Raw genomic sequence first — 16,248 nt, 5'->3', positions numbered from 1 at the left:
ATTATACATCGCCTGTCTATTTTGAGTTACTCAAAGATTCCAACCTCCTCAGCTGTAGGTCACTACAACACCTTCTTCTGGCATGTCTTTCACCTGCCTAAGATTACTAAGCTCATCACACTCACACAACAGTCGAGTGCTGACTGCCGCAATGAGTTTCTCAGACTTCTGTCCGTGGCTGCTCCTAAGTCGCCTGCTTTATTCTTGGTGAAAACTCGATAGAGCACCTTCCGTACTGTCCAGCAATGTGTCGAGGCGTCAAGTGGTGAGCAACTAAAATCTTTGGCTGGGAATGTGAGTGGAAGAGTTTGATTGCTCAGAAGGGGTTTGGGTAAAGCTCTCTTGTGTGACCAGTTCTAGAGTAGTGCTCCAACACTTACGGCCCTTATCGAGTAGGTGTGATGACAGACCCTTTGGAGTCAGTATGTGATCAGATTGTGCAGATGGGATAACACCAGGGATAAGCTACAATCCTGTCTCACTCCCTTCTCAAATGCTGCTTCCCTTTCATGCCTGTCAGCCTGTATAACTCCCGTCTGGTTTCTGTATAAGTTGTAAATAAACTTTCGCTCCCTGTATTTTGCCTTTTTAACCTTCAGAATTGCAAAGAGGGTACTCCAGTCAGCATTGTCACAAGCTTTCTCTAAGTCTACAAATGCTATAAATATAGATTTGCCTTTCCATAAGCTATCTTCTAATAGAAGCCGTAGGGTCAGTACTGCCACACGTATTCCTACATTTCTCGGTAATCCTAACTGACCTTCCCCGAGGTTGTCCTCTATCAGTTTTTCCATTCTTCTGCAAAGAATTGGTGATAGTATTTTACAACCTTGACTTATTAAACTGATAGCTCGGTAATAATCACACCTGTCAGCAACTCATTTCTTTGGAACTAGAATTATTGTGTTCTTCTTGAAGTCTCAGGATATTTCGCATGTCCCATACATCCTGCACACCATGAGGAAGGGTTTTGTTATGGTTGGCTTTCGCAAGGCTGTCAGTAGTTCTAACGGAAAGTCGTCCACTCCTTGGACCTTGTTTCGACTTTGGTCTTTTAGTGCTCCATCAAATTCTTCTAGAATATCGTATCTCCATTTTCATCTTCATCTGTATCTTAGCTTCCATTTCTATAATACTGCCCTCAAGCGTATCTCCCCTGTATAGACCGTCTTCATACCCCTTCCACCTTTCAGCTTTCCCTTCTTTGCTTAGGACTGGTTTTTCATCTGAGTTCTTGATATTCATGCATCTGTTTCTCTTTCCTCAAAAGGCATCTTTAATTTTCCTGTAGGCGATAGAAATCTTTTCCCTAGTGATATATGCTTCTAAATCCTTACATTTATCGTTTAGCCATTCCTGTTAGCTATTTCGCGCCTCCTTTCATTCTCATTTTGTAGACAATTGTTTTCCCTTTCACCTGCTTCATTTAGTTCATTTTTACATTCTCTCCTTTCATCATTAAATTAAATATCTCCTGTGTTGTCCAAAGATTTCTACTAGACCTTGTCTTTTTACCTGCTATCTGTACTGTTTCATCTCTCAAAGCTATCCATTCATCTTCAGTTCTATTCCTTTCCCCTATTATTGTCAATCGTTGTCTAATGCTCCCTCTGAAGCTTCCAACAACATCTGGTGCTTTCAGCTCATCCACGTTCCATTTCCTTAACTTCCAACCTTTTTTGTAATTTCAACAGTTTTAATGTACAGATCGTAAAAAATAAATCGTGGTCAGAGTCCACAACTGCCCCTGGAATCTTTTAAAATTTCAAATCTGGCTCTGAAAACTCTGACTCACCATTATACAATCAACTGAAGCCTTCCAGTGTCTCCAGGTGTCTTCCACATGTACAACCTTCTTTCATGATTCTTAAACCAAATGTTAATGATGATTAAATTCTGCTCTGTACGAAATTGTACCTGGCAACTCCTTCTCTCATTCATTTCCCCCAGGCCAATTTCACCCACTATTTTTCCTTCTCTTCCTATCCCTCGTATGGAATTCCAGTCACACTTCACTATTTCAGTTTGCCTCCCTTAACTATCTGAATACTTTGTTTATCGCAACATACATTTCTTCAGTCTCTTCATCATCTGCAGAGTTACTTGGGATATAAGCTTGTTCTACACTGGTGAGTGTGAGCTTTGCGTCTGTCTTGGCTACAATAATGCATTCATGATGCTGTTCATAGTAGCTTACCCGAATTCCTATATTCTTATCCATTGTTAAACCTAATTCTGCATTGCCCCTATTTAATTTTGTATCTATAACTCTGTATTCATCTGACCAGTAGTAATGTTCTTCCTGCCACCAAACTTCACTGATTCCCACTATATCTAAGTTCAACCTTTCGAATTTACTTTTCAAATTTTCTAGTCCACCTGAGTGATTAAGGGATCTTTAAATTTCATACTGCAATCCATAGAACGCCAGTTTTGTTTCTCCTGATAACGACGTCTTCCTGAGTAGTCCCCACCCAGAGATCCGAATGGTGCCATTTTACCCAAGAGGATGCCATCATCATTTACCATTCAGTAGAGCTACATGCCTCGAGGAAAAATTACGTCTGTAGTTTCGCTTTTCTTTCAGCCATTCACCGTACCAGCACAGCAAGCCCATTGTGGTTGATGTTACAAGACTAGATCAGTCAGTCATCCTGACTGTTACCTCTTCAACCACTGAAAAGGTAGCTACCGCTCTTCAGGAGCCATAAAGATTATCAGGACCATGTCCAGATTGTCAAAGGCATTAGGGTGGCATCTTTTTGCTTCATATGCATTGCAGCTTGGCACTGGGTAGATGGAGCTGTCTGTATCCATGTAAAGTGATTTTGCTTTAGCAAAATGAGTTTTTGCAAATGTATAATGCAACTAATACAAGTGGAGTTTAAATACGTATAATATACACATACCTACAAAAACTTTGTGTCCAGAACCACGAGTTCATTAAAGATAGTGGTTCATTTAAAATTTGACCTGATGATATACATTTTTGCATCACAACGCCATCCCAGAAAACGAACAAGAGTATCTTACGGTGGTTTCTAACATTTTGAATAGTTTTACCAAAAACTGCATTATTCATTAACTTATAAAAACATTTTCAAAATCAGACAGCGCAGAAATCCTCCTTTCTGTATTTACATCAATGAATTCCTTGAACCTGGCTGTTGCTTGAAGGAAGTAGCTTGTGTGACTCTACAGTTCCAACCCAAGCTCGATACATCACTGGAGGTTTCGATAATTCCTTGTTTTTCCCTCCAGCATTGTCAACACCATTGTCAACGTCCCATCGACGTAGAGGTGATTAGAGATGGAGTGCAAGGTCAGATGGGGTCAAGGATGGGGAGGAAATCGGCAGTGCCCTTTCATAGAAAACATCCAAGCATTTGCCCAGAGTGATCCAGGGAAATCATGGAAAACCTAAATCAGGATGACCAGACACTGCTTTGAGCTGTCGTCCTTCCGAATGCGAGTCCAGTGTGGATGGAAACCGTTTCATGGAAATCAGTGCTCTGAACATAACGGAAATCGCTGTGTGTGTCACGCAATCTATTAGGATACACTAAGGCTACTTCAAAAAAATGTTTCAGAATCTACTACCAGAGATGAGAAGTTACCAAATCCAGTGATTTCTTCACTTTATAGCCAAGGAGACCTCCCAATGGACAGAGATTGTTACATGGTATGACTGCATAAGTTGTTTACATCTAAATACATAATGTACCTAAATCGCCGAATGCACTGAATATTTCTTGCATAAATGGTTTATTTCCCATGGTGTGCCTATGAAAACCTTTGCAAAGTCCCCCACAGATGCCGCATTCATAAACACCTACATGGCATCATTGATTAAAAGTTCAATGTTGACATGTGTGAGCTTGATAGCAGTGCAGTGTAGCAGAATGCAGGGTCCAGCAAGTATGTTTCCATGCATACATCTGGTATTGTTCAAAAATGTCTGCAAGTAAGCATGCATCTGTGTCCATATGACTTCCATAGTCCCCTAAGTTAGAGGTGTTAAACTCCTGCAAAAAATTTACCATGTTCCCATACTCTGCGTCAGTTATAGCATTGTCTGCGAGTTTATTGGAGAATGTGGTTATGTCAGGTGATATGGTTTAGTTGAGTTTCTCCATCATATCCATGTACTTTTATGGGAAGACTCCCTTCGGTTTTAAGCAGCAACTTACCGTCATAAGGATGTGCTACTCGAGTCAGAGTAATACGTTCCTGATGCATGGTTTCAGTAAGTTTTTGAAACGTTATCTGTCTGAATCCTAGTGAGTCCAGCAAATGCAACGCAGTATCCTTAGTGATTATCTCTAAAAATGAAATGCATTTCTCTGTGCTGTCAGGTATGAAACTAACCTGATGATTACACACACTCTAGCGTTAAAAGGTTTTTTGGCTTTTCGTATTTAACCAAATATAACATTGATGATGATAATTCATGGCAATGTTTGCCGACAAGATAAAGAATGCAACCTCTTAACACTAGATTGCGTACTCACGGCAGTTCTCCTTGGCCGTTTTTTGGTACGACTTGGAAAGAGAGAAAAATTAATGAATGATCAACGATGCGTCGGTTCTCGATTGTGTTTAGGAGACGTACGGATTGATTGCGTGAAAATAGTTTCTCAAATGACCTCTTAACCCGGATTGCTTTCACGCAATCAGACTCTTCAATGAAATTACCTAAGGGACCTATTTGAATAATAAAAAAAATGCAAAACAGTGAAATTTTGTAAAAAAAGTTGTCAGATCGGAAACTGAACACATTAATGGTCTCCCAAATACAATCGAGACACCGCGATAAAGAGCGAACCTGTAACAAAGTTCATTCAAACATAAACATTATTTGTGGTCAATTTAAAGAAAAGAATAAGCATAGATTTTCTGTACAGTGAAGCATCAATATATTCTCAAAGAACAAAGGCGTTAAACTATAAACATTAACAAATTTACAATGAATACAAAACTTACATTTTTATGTTTTTCTCATACATGGAGCAGTCCAACAATCGCTGCTTTGGTATGTGCTATATTTTGTAAAAATTAAATGTCCTGGCGTGCGCGTAAGTATTTTTTATGGTCACAAGGTTTACAAAAGCGTTTTCGTTTTCTTGGTGATAACGTGGTTTTTCACACTAAATGAAATATAACTTGTAGCGGTGCAACACAACACGTCTTAACAAGTCGGCAACCAAACATCAAAGGTAATGAAGTACATGTTAACATATTGGCGACCAGAAGTACAACTAACTATAAAGACTCTAGAATTTTCCTAACAAATGATAAATTGTTCTTTCTTCTGTTTCGCAGCTTCTTGCTATCAAGCGCTGCGGCAATGATTTTAAATATCTGCGCCCAGCGAGTCATAGTGTACCTTTTAAACGCTGGCCGCGCGTCTTGGTATAGGCGCACGTTATAAAGAGATTTCGTTTCTTTACTCTCGTGTTGTCATGCTTAGTATCACTACAAACTACAGCTCGGTGGCTGTCCTTTTCTCATATGCAAAATGTCTGAAATCCAATAATATCACAACACCGATCTTACCCAAGTGCTCAACAGGGAGGAGAGTATCTTATCTGCTTAAATTGTAAAAGAATACAGGCATGTGGAATGGTAATTTATAATTCATGTTGCATGAATTGTGTGCAGCACGCAGAATTTGTCTGGTAGATGGCACTAATCCCTACGTGATATTTCAGCTTCATCAACTAATGGCTGCCCACAAATACAGCTGTCACTTCCATTGTCATCGAGTGATTCATTTTCCTGTGTGTTCTTCACAGAAACGTACATGTGATAATTCACACTAACTTTCTTTGCTAGTGCTTCAAGCTCAGAGAGCAACCATCTCACAGGATCTTCTCTGATGTTTGATTCAAAATAGTTATGACTTGAGTTGTATGCATGTACAACCTAATACGCTGATACAAACGGTATGTGTCATTCCGTGAGGCTAGTATGTGAGGCAATGGTGTTGCCCCGACAGTGTTCCACTTGAGTGAGAAGGCCTTAGAACTTGAAGTATACCTAAAAGGCTACATGCCTCTTGTAGAGAACATTCTTAAACTTTAAAACTTACTCGCCCCAGTAGACATCTCAGCACATACCAGATCAGATATAGAGTAACCCACCAGATGCTCTACTAATCGCTCATTCATAAGAAATGGGTTCAGGCACGTAGGAAAAATATGTCATCCACGATATTTTGAAACAATTTCGAGGAAATTGGGAGGGACATGTTTTTCATCCAGCAGTAGTGTTGTTCACCACTCTCATAGATTAATAACAACTCTTCATCTATCTACCAGTGAATGACGATAAGTGAAGGAGTCCAACAAATTTATGCTTAATGTTATTCCCCCCATCATGCCCATCTGACTTGGAGTCATCTATGTCGTAAATATAGATATATGGCGATTGTACCCCTCAAAATCAGAAACCTTGTAGACTCTGACGGGGAATTCAATTCCATCATGTTTTTAACACCTTCAAATATTATCAATGTGTTATTTGCTTGTATCATAATTTCTCTCTCTCAACCCAAATGTGAACATGCGTAACAATAGTCGTTATTTTGGACATTATTGACGCCCTTTATTCCAATTATATTGCGGTGTCCCACAATATCACTCCAATGGGTATAATTGAGCTTTTGGAGATGCCTTCAATGGGACAGCAAACTCGCTGCATAGCACAGCACTACACTTACTGGCAGGATACTATGGATCATTTAGGGTCTTGGATAGTTCCCTTTCCAAAACAGATGGGCACACATTTAGAAACACGGATAAGACCATCATGATGCTGTAAACAGAACCTGGATTCATCCGAAAAAATGACGTTTTGCCATTCGTGCACCCAGATTCGTCGTTGTGTACACCATTGCAGGCGCTCCTGTCTGTGATGCAGCGTCAAGGGTAACCGCAGCCACGGTCTCCGAGGTGATAGTCCATGCTGCTGCAAACGTCGTCGAACTGTTCGTGCAGATGGTTGTTGTCTTGCAACCGTCCCCATCTGTTGACTCAGGGATCGAGACGTGGCTGCATGATAAGAAGGCCCTTGCAGATGTCGATGGCCCAGATACTGATGATGCTCATGTTTGTCTGTGTGCGGTCGATGATGACACAGACACTGATGGCGCAGGTGACGATGCTGCCGCAAGAGAGAGTGCGGAGCCAATCTCTGGCAATGCAGTCTGTGCGGGCGCCACCGGTCGTGAAGACCCGGGCGCGGACTGTTTCGCAGCCACTGGCGCAGATGCAGGTGAAGCCGGCGGTGCGAAAGCCGCCAGTGCGGGCGGCGAAGTCAGCACTGCCAATCGCCAAGCCCCGACTGTGCGTGCAGACGATGCCATCCATGGGGATGGTAGGTCCAAACCAGTCAACATTTGTGAAAAAACAGCGTTAGTCTACGAGTATCGAAAGTTTACACACACACACACACATATGTGTGTGTGTGCGTGTGTGCGTGTTCGAAAGTTTACACACACACACACACATATGTGCGTGTGTGTGTGTGTGTGTGTGTGTGTGTGTGTGTGTGTGTGTGTGTGTGTGTGTGTATAAGAGTCTACAAGTATCGAAAATTTACACACACACACACACACACACACACACACATGTAGTGAGAGCAACACACCCACACAAACATATCTGTATAGTGAGAGCGTGAGAGAGAGAGAGAGAGAGAGAGAGAGAGAGAGAGAGATATATGCAAAACATAAAAGCTCACCTTTGCTGAATGCCTCTTGGGTGTGTATCCCCTCTCGAGCTTCTCTTCTAGCAATCTCTGATTCAGTTCATCATCTAACATAGAACTCTGCGAATGTGTAAGCTGACTAACCGTGAATGCAGTGGCCCATAATGTATTGCACTGTCTGCCCTACGTTGAGCGCACTCAGTTTACTAGAAGAAAACAATGGTACTTGTTAAACATACATGGATATACACATATAAATAGGTATGTTACTTACCATCATCACCATCAGGGTCCTGAGATGATGTGACCAACATGTTTATTCACATCAAGGGACTATCTCTCTAACGCTAGCAAAGCCAAGAACTGCCTTGGTATACTGTCATCACCATTCAACAATCTTAAAAACAGCGCTCATTAAATTGAAAGTGAAAATGCGGACCCACCCACACATACACATATTTAAATTAAGAAAAGTGACCCGTAAGTCTTCCTCTGAAGTGCGTTACATTAAAGGAGCCAGCGTATCATCATCATGGCATAGTATCCTCCTCCTCTTCGAGATGCTAACATTTGTTGCCATTGCCACTGCTACTGCAACTGCTGGATCACATCATTATGATGAAGATGCTATTAATGCTGACAACACAAATGTTAAAAACGGAATGAAGTAAAATGGGGGCTGCCAGCCCACTTTATATTGTCTCAGTTGGGGGAGCATTGGGAGGGGGTGAAATCCATGAGTAGAGATGCAGCTTTGATCAGGGTTGGAGGTGTGTGATGCAGTGCCTGTGGTTCTGGGGGTGAGTGCTAGGGGGACGCCATGGGTGAAATAATAAGACAAGAGATTGTTCTAAAGTAAGTCACTTATTTTTCACCCAACTTAATGGAGTGTTACATAATCTAATGCATGCGCAAACCAATTCTTCTTCATCTTTGCCCTAAGGAGGCGTAGTGGAGGACACTCATATATTTCTAGATTTGTAACTGCGGAATTCTGATAAATATCACGTATCCATATCGGTTCAACACTATCTATGCGATTGAGTCAATATGATAAAAAATTTGGAGTGATGCCAGTCTGACTTCGTCCTAGAGCAATTTTGACTTAACCATAACGCGTCCTTTATGTCTCATGATATATTTCACATCTCTGAAAGGTATTCTCGAAGTGATAATTGTTGATAAGATCCTGCTAATGTGACTCTCGTTTGGGAAAATGATGAAAGTGACATCCTTAAATACAAACTGGCCATATTCATCAAGAAACCCTTGTACACCAGTTAGAATGTTCGCGTTTTGAGGTGCCATAGTGAAATGGTTAGGATTTGATATGGCACTTATCAGTTTGTACAAGGCTTTGCAGAATGCCTGTATGTGGACAGTAGTTAATTACGTGATTGTGAAGTATTAATTCGGGTTCTGCTGTGTTTGCTGAGAACTTTTCAGAGGCTTCGAATTGAATAAGGACATCAATCAGTCCAGTCTTCACACTTTTATTCTGTTTTGAACAATCTATAACTACAGTTGAATTTAATAAATTCCTTTGGACTGAGCAGACACCATCATTCCCTACACCTACATAGTACGCTGGACAGATCCTTGCATGAATATCAAACAGCATGGTGTAGACATTATTCGGCAAATCCTGTTGCAAATTGCCATAAGGGTAGAGCTCTGAATTAACAAACTTTTAAATCTGTTAAAATGAAGTTATCAAATTCAGTCAAATCATGGTTCAGATTTGCATTGTTATTGGTTTGAAGTACGAGTGTGGTAACTTGAAGTGTTTCTAATTGAACTGACGTTTTACTACTCCACGTTTGTCAATATGTATTCAGAAGTAGAGTACATTCAAATAGCTCCCATGATCTGAAATTTAGAGGCAATTAAATACCAGCTGTCAATACGCATTCAGAAATAGAGGATATTCAGATAGATCCCATGATCTGAAATTTAGAGACAACTGAATGCCAGTATCAAGTATTTTCAGAAGTTACAAGCATTCCTCATCGATTACAGAGCTATGGGGCATTTTTCAAATTAATTTGTCAAGCATAATCTTGTGCTCTTAAGGACTGGTGTCTCCCTGGATGTATGCATTGCTCCCAATTCCACTTGATACTAAAATGAGTTCTTCCTTTAAATTCACTATAATGCATTTCAGATCTTCCAAATAACCCATCTGCATATTGAGAGGAATGCATGCACTAAATGGTTTCTATTCATCTGTTGATGTCAGTTTATCCATAAACCACCCTGAATTTTCTAAACCATTCAATTCCAAATGTTACGCTGAAATACATGCATTTAAGGCTGATGTGATACCTACATTCTTCATGCAGTTAAGTACAAGTTACAGCTTCGCCAGTGCACTGCCCTTGTACGTAATACTACCACCCTCTGCATATGAGCATACCGCTATCAAATGACTTCTGTCACCTCAGTGTCAATGTTGTTATCTTTGCAGCCTCCTCCACTTCCGCCGAAGCCGCCTGTGGCCAAAGAAGACAGAGAGAAGGCCAAAGAGGCGGACCAGAAGAAAGAGAAGAAGAAGGAGAAGAAAGAGAAAAACGACAAGCAGTCGTCGACGTCCTCGTCCTCGTCGTCGAGCTCCTCGGAGGGCGAGGAGTCTGGGAAGGCCCTGGAGAGGGCGGGCGTGGGCCGCGGCACGTGGCAGCTGGTGGGCGGCGCCGGACACGCCGCCCTCAGCCTGAGGGCCGCCGGGAGGGCCGCCCCCGGGGCGCCGGACGCCGGGGAGCCACCCTCGCCGCCCCCGCCGCTGCCGGCCACGGTGAGTCTACCCTTCTGACCATTGAAACTGCGACACCAGCCAGGGGTGGTGGGACACACGCACCTCCCTGCAATATTTAAACATTTAAATATTATGAGTTTACATTAACCAATACGGAGATATGAAATCACGGGAACAACTGAAATAGCGCAACGCTCCACTGCAATTTTCATTTATTGTAACGCTTGATAACAGGCCAAGAAAATTTCGGGTGCTATACTTGACAGATAATAGCACTAGAACAATAATAAACAGCTGATTCAGTTTTCTGCACATTAGTTAAAGTTCAACAGGGGGACACACTTTAAGTTCTCCCATAAATATAAATATTCACGTAGGCGTGTTGAAGCGTCCCCTTAGAAAAATTATAAATGACTGTGCTTAAGCTGACACAGAATATTTTTAGCGCAACGCAATCTGACTTTTAATAATCCCTACAAAAGAATGGCCCTGACTAACAATAACCTATACCTTTCATGAATCATTTATCTCACAAAAATCTTCGTTACTCAAACTAGTGCAATACAACGAGCGACAATACTGCCAGCTAAATAAAAGATTCTAATTATTGAAGTCACTAATTACTGATAGGCATAGTTAGCAAATGAAAGATTTTGATAAAGAACAAACAATGTATTTACCTTAATAGTGTTCAAAAGTTATAATATATATATCAGTTCATGACATCCAGTCTTACAAATTTACTGTCTCTGATGGACACACGTCCAGATCATCCGCTCTCAAAACTCTGCCATCTCTCTCCCCACATCCACCACTGCTGGCAGCTCACCTCCAACTGCCCAACACTACAATAGCGAATATTTCAACAATGCTAACCAGCCACAGACTGCACAAAGCGCAGTCAGTGATTTTCATACAGAGCGCTACGTGGCGTTACCAATATAAAAACTTACACAGCCTACTTACAGGGTTAAAGTACTGGTTATGAAACAGTCACTTATCACATCAAGGCAGGCACACTCCATGTAATGAGAAAATAATTAACAAGTTTACACATTGACTAGAGCATTAAAACGAATTACAGGAAAGTGCACCGTCCACAGCACCTTACGGCGACAGTTAACCTCCAATAAGTTCCTTTCTTCACAATATGACATTAAGTACAGCTCAATAGTAATAAAAAATTTCGATTCCGCCCGTATATATATATATATACATATATATATATATATATATATATATATATATATATATATATATATATATATATATATATATATATATATATATAAAATTAAAAATTGCTGAAGAAAATAAATTGGAAGTTGACAAATCTATACTCAAAGGACCCGCACTCCATCCAAACAGCCCAAAAATGGCAACTTAATGGCTACCTAGAGTAATAAATTAAGAATAGCATGCTTATAGGTTGACTAAAATAACGGAATAAATAACACATACACGGGTTCTGACGGCCGACAAACTGTGTTGGGCTATTGAGCAGTGATTAATTTAAAATAGCCACAACATACGCAAACCAAGTTAGCGGCGTATTTAAAGACAAGTGTCGAGCAAGGTACCTGGTCAGAAGGTAATCAAAGCTAGCAGGATTCCCTTACACGGCAGACGTGCCAACACATCCGTTCATACCCCAGGGTCAGCTAGCGCAACATAAATCATTGGCACTTTTCAGATAATATTTTAAAACAACATACTTAAATACCTTTGTTTACCACAAGCCTTAATTAGTTAACAGGTTAGGCTCTGTTATTGAGACCACGCAAATAAGGTTCCAATTTAAGATATACAAGTCTATTTTGCCGTTTAACACGCGTCTTGACGAGGAAAAAGAAGAATCCAGCTAAGTAATTGAAAGTCACTACTTGGATCCAGTATTTGACGATGCGCTCAAAGTCAACAGACAAAACTGAGAATCAAGTTTACACTCGCAAACAGCACACGCAGAACACGAGCATAAAGTGAACATTAAATAAACTGCTCCTTGTTCAATCATTTACACACCGCCGAAACAACTAATCTTCGCCGAATTACTGTAGACGCCGGAATGCCAAGTTGCTTGCAAATAACGCAAATGAATGGTCAATACGTCTTACTCTAAGTCCGACGACATCTGTAGGACAGGAGTTCCAGTGAACAACCAGGCCTCATCCCCTTTGATCCATCTACGACCAAGACAGTGACATTGGCTGCTATCACGGCTTTAACGATGCATCACACCTGACGCGAGTCACGCCAAACCATCAACAAAACGGCGTGGTCTGTACGCTCCCAGACGCCCGCAGAGTCCCTCCTCAAGACTGACGCTCTCCCGCAAACACGGCAGGCAGCCGGCCGCAGCAACCCCACAGCGCCGTCTGGCTAGGGTAAGGAAACAGCAGAGCGCGAAGCGGGAATTTCAAAAGGAACGCGCTACAGGCAAGGAGGAAACGCAGAGAACCAACCGTCAAATTGCGTCACATTTCAGGTAGTGCGAGGGCTACCCAGAAAGTAACAGTCGTTTTGGGAAAAAAATTAACAGTATTGAAAACCAGTTTTATTAGACACATTATAATGGCTTTCTTTTGAGCTGTCTTTCAACATAATCGCTATTCAAAGTGAGGCGCTTATCATACCGTGGCACAAGTCTTTCAATACTGTCTGCAGAAATCTGCCGTCTGCAATTGCAACCATTGGTTTATACTGGCATGCTTTTCGGCGTCAGTGTCAAAGCGTTGTGTAGCGAGCCATGTCTTCATTGCTGCGGAGAGATGGTAGTCGCTCAGCACCAAACCCGAACTGCTTGGTGGAGGATCAGACACTTCCCATCCAAAACCCTGTAGGAGCTCTCGAGTACAACTTACCATCTGCAGAAGTGGCATGCTCCTTAAAAAAAAAAAAAAAAAAAAAAAAAAAAAAAAAAAAAAAAAAAAAAAAAAAAAGGGCTAAGCTCTCCCCGACGCTTGTTTCGTATCGCCCGCCTTAACTTGTCAGAGTTTGATGATACCTCTCTGAAACTTTCTGGGCAGATTAAAACCACCCAAGCGCGACTCACGCCCTCTCCTCACAGCTTTACTTCCGCCAGTACCTCGTCTCCTACCTTCCAAACTTTACAGAAACTCTCCTGCGAACCTTGCAGGACTAGCACTCCTGAAAGAAAGGATATTGCGGAGACATGGCTTAGCCACAGCCTGGGGGATGTTTCCAGAATGAGATTTTTCACTCTGCAGCGGAGAGTGCGCCGATATGAAACTTCCTGGCAGATTAAAACTGTGTGCCGGACCGAGACTCGAACTCGGGACCTTTGCCTTTCGCGGGCAGGTGCTCGCAGGAGAGCTTCTGTAAAGTTTGGAAGGTTGGAGACGAGGTACTGGCAGAAGTAAAGCTGTGAGGACGGGGCATCAGTCGTGCTTAGGTAGCTCAGTTGGCAGAGCACTTGCCCGCAAAAGGCAAAGGTCCCGAGTCCGAGCCTCGGTCCGGCACACAGTTTTAATCTGCCACAAAGATTCATATCAGCGCACACTTCGCGTTAGAGTGAAAAATCTCATTCTGAATACCTCTCTGAGTTAATTGTCGTGCCTCGTTCAAGGAAATCAGCGAGAATCACTCCCTTAGAGTCCCAGAACACATAGCCATGATCTTTCTTGCCGACAGCGATTGCAAACACTTCCTTGGTTTATCGGGAGAATTTGTGTGTCCCCATTCCATCGACTGCCTTTTTGTTTCGTAGTTGACTTGCTTCCGCCAAGTCTCGTCCCCAGTTACGATCTATAACTTTGTTACCATTTTTCTCGTTATCTTCGTAGAAGGTCTGCGCTGCAGCCATTCTCTGTTTTTTGTGTTCTTCCAATATGATTTTGGGAACCGACCTAGCACAAAATTTGTGGTAACCGAGCTTCTCTGCCACAATTTCAAGCACCAAACCCTGTGAAATTTGAATAAAATATTGCGAAGTTTCCGTAATCGTGAAACGACGATTTTTTCGAATTTTGTCGTTGATTTTCGTCACCAGTTCCTAGCCACAAGGCTAGGCCTACCACTGCAGTCCTCATCGTCAAGATCGTTACGGGCACTTTTAAAATCAAAGTCCCATTGTCTCACTTAGCAAATGGTTCAAATGGCTGTAAGCGCTATGGGACTTAAAATCTGAGGTCATCAGTCCCCTACACTTGGAACTATTTAAACCTAACTAACCTAAGGACATCACACACATCCATGCCCGAGGCAGGATTCGAACCTGCGACCGTAGGAGCACCACGGTTCCGGACTGAAGCGCCTAGAACCGCTCGGCCTCTCACTTAACATTCACTCATTATTCCTTTTCTGTACACATCAAAAACGTCGCGATAAATTTCAATTGCTTTGCAGTTTTTTGCCAATGAAAGCCTAATCACAAAACGCCCCTCACAAGGGGCGGGATTTTTTATTGTAGCGCACGTTTTAACACGTCACAAACAGCAAAGTAGCGGAAACATAGTCCACCCGTTACCACCGCTGGCTGCGTACGACAAGGGGAGGCGACGACCTTTGGAACGCGGATTTACTGCAAACTTCGTACACTCGTAGTACTCCACGAGGACAACGAAATGTGTAAGCAGTAGGCCGTACTTTCTCAAGCGTTATTGAGAAAATCGCAAGATAATTTCGGTCGTCATATATATACCAGTGAGTGGGCATTTTTACCAGGAAGCGGCGGCAGCCGAGTGGTACGCCAGCACGGTAGCTCAGCGTGTTCGGTCAGAGAGATGGTTGGCCTCTGTAACAAGAAACTGAGTGGAATGATCAACAAACGAACTTGACCGCATGCCATGTGACGTCCGAAACGACCAAACACAACGATCAACAACGAAGAAGAAAAAAGGGAAAAAAAAGTGGTTAGCGTTCAAGCAGTGTAATCGCTGGGTCGCTGGATGGAGTCCCACTCGTCAGGTTTTTTTTTTTTTTTTTTTTTTTTTAATTTCTAACACAGCCATTTTCTTTCCTATTTATATTACAATTGATGCATGGGAAAAATACGTGTAATCGGATGAACTTTTATTAAATTTACAATGTTATTTGGCAGCCTACAAATTTTTATTATCACAAATATTATAATATTCACAACTACCGACTATTAAACGGTCAAACGCATAAAGTGATACTGAAAATTTATGCTTGTCCGTGATTTGAGAAATCCCTTATACCTGGAAGGAGCCCGAAACGACTTGTTACCTCCAAGTTTTGACCGGCACAGACGGCTTTCGAAAGATGTACAATTAATCGTCGCCTTCGACATTACGAGTACAAGTTGCGGGATGGTATTTTTCGTGAAAACATGAAAAACAAAGGTAAACGGCACCAGCTGCATTGAATAAATGCTATGTTTCCGCACACGCAAGCTCTTTTGAGGTTTTCCGTGGAAAAACAAAACTCGTTAACATTTTCAAAAATCTCTGTTTCAGCCGATAATATGGAGCAAACCATGCATAACGCAGCATTTCCTTAAAAATCGGCGCTGATCATTTGTCATGCAGTATCGAATGTATTTTAATAGCGTCTTCATGAGAAGCAATTTCTCGTTCTCTTTCGATTCAGCACGAACAATTTTGAAGACACGGACAAGCATACATTTTCAGTTTCACTTTATGCGTTTGGTCGTTTACTATTCGGTAGTTATGAGTATTATATTATTTGTGATAATAAAAATTTGTAGACTGCCAAATAACATTGTAAATTTAATAAAAGTTCATCCGATTACACGTAATTTCCCATTACATCAACTGTAATATAGATAGTAAAGAAAATGGCTG

The 16,248-nt window shown here is 41.7% G+C and overlaps 1 protein-coding gene across 1 annotated transcript in view; it reads left to right on the top strand.

Moving 5' to 3' along the window:
• LOC124550654 (golgin subfamily A member 6-like protein 22) overlaps nt 1-16,248 on the top strand; it is a 105,401-nt gene that overhangs the window by 82,102 nt on the left and 7,051 nt on the right. The window contains exons 10-11 of the mRNA XM_047125378.1: nt 7,141-7,377; nt 10,178-10,459. Coding sequence (XP_046981334.1) covers nt 7,141-7,377; nt 10,178-10,459 — 519 coding nt within the window. The remainder of the gene's footprint in view (nt 1-7,140; nt 7,378-10,177; nt 10,460-16,248) is intronic.

This window comes from Schistocerca americana, chromosome 9 (assembly GCF_021461395.2).
Source record: "Schistocerca americana isolate TAMUIC-IGC-003095 chromosome 9, iqSchAmer2.1, whole genome shotgun sequence".
NCBI lineage: Eukaryota > Metazoa > Arthropoda > Insecta > Orthoptera > Acrididae > Schistocerca > Schistocerca americana.
The sequence above is the reverse complement of the archived record's forward strand: the minus strand, read 5'-3'. Positions and strand labels throughout refer to the sequence as shown.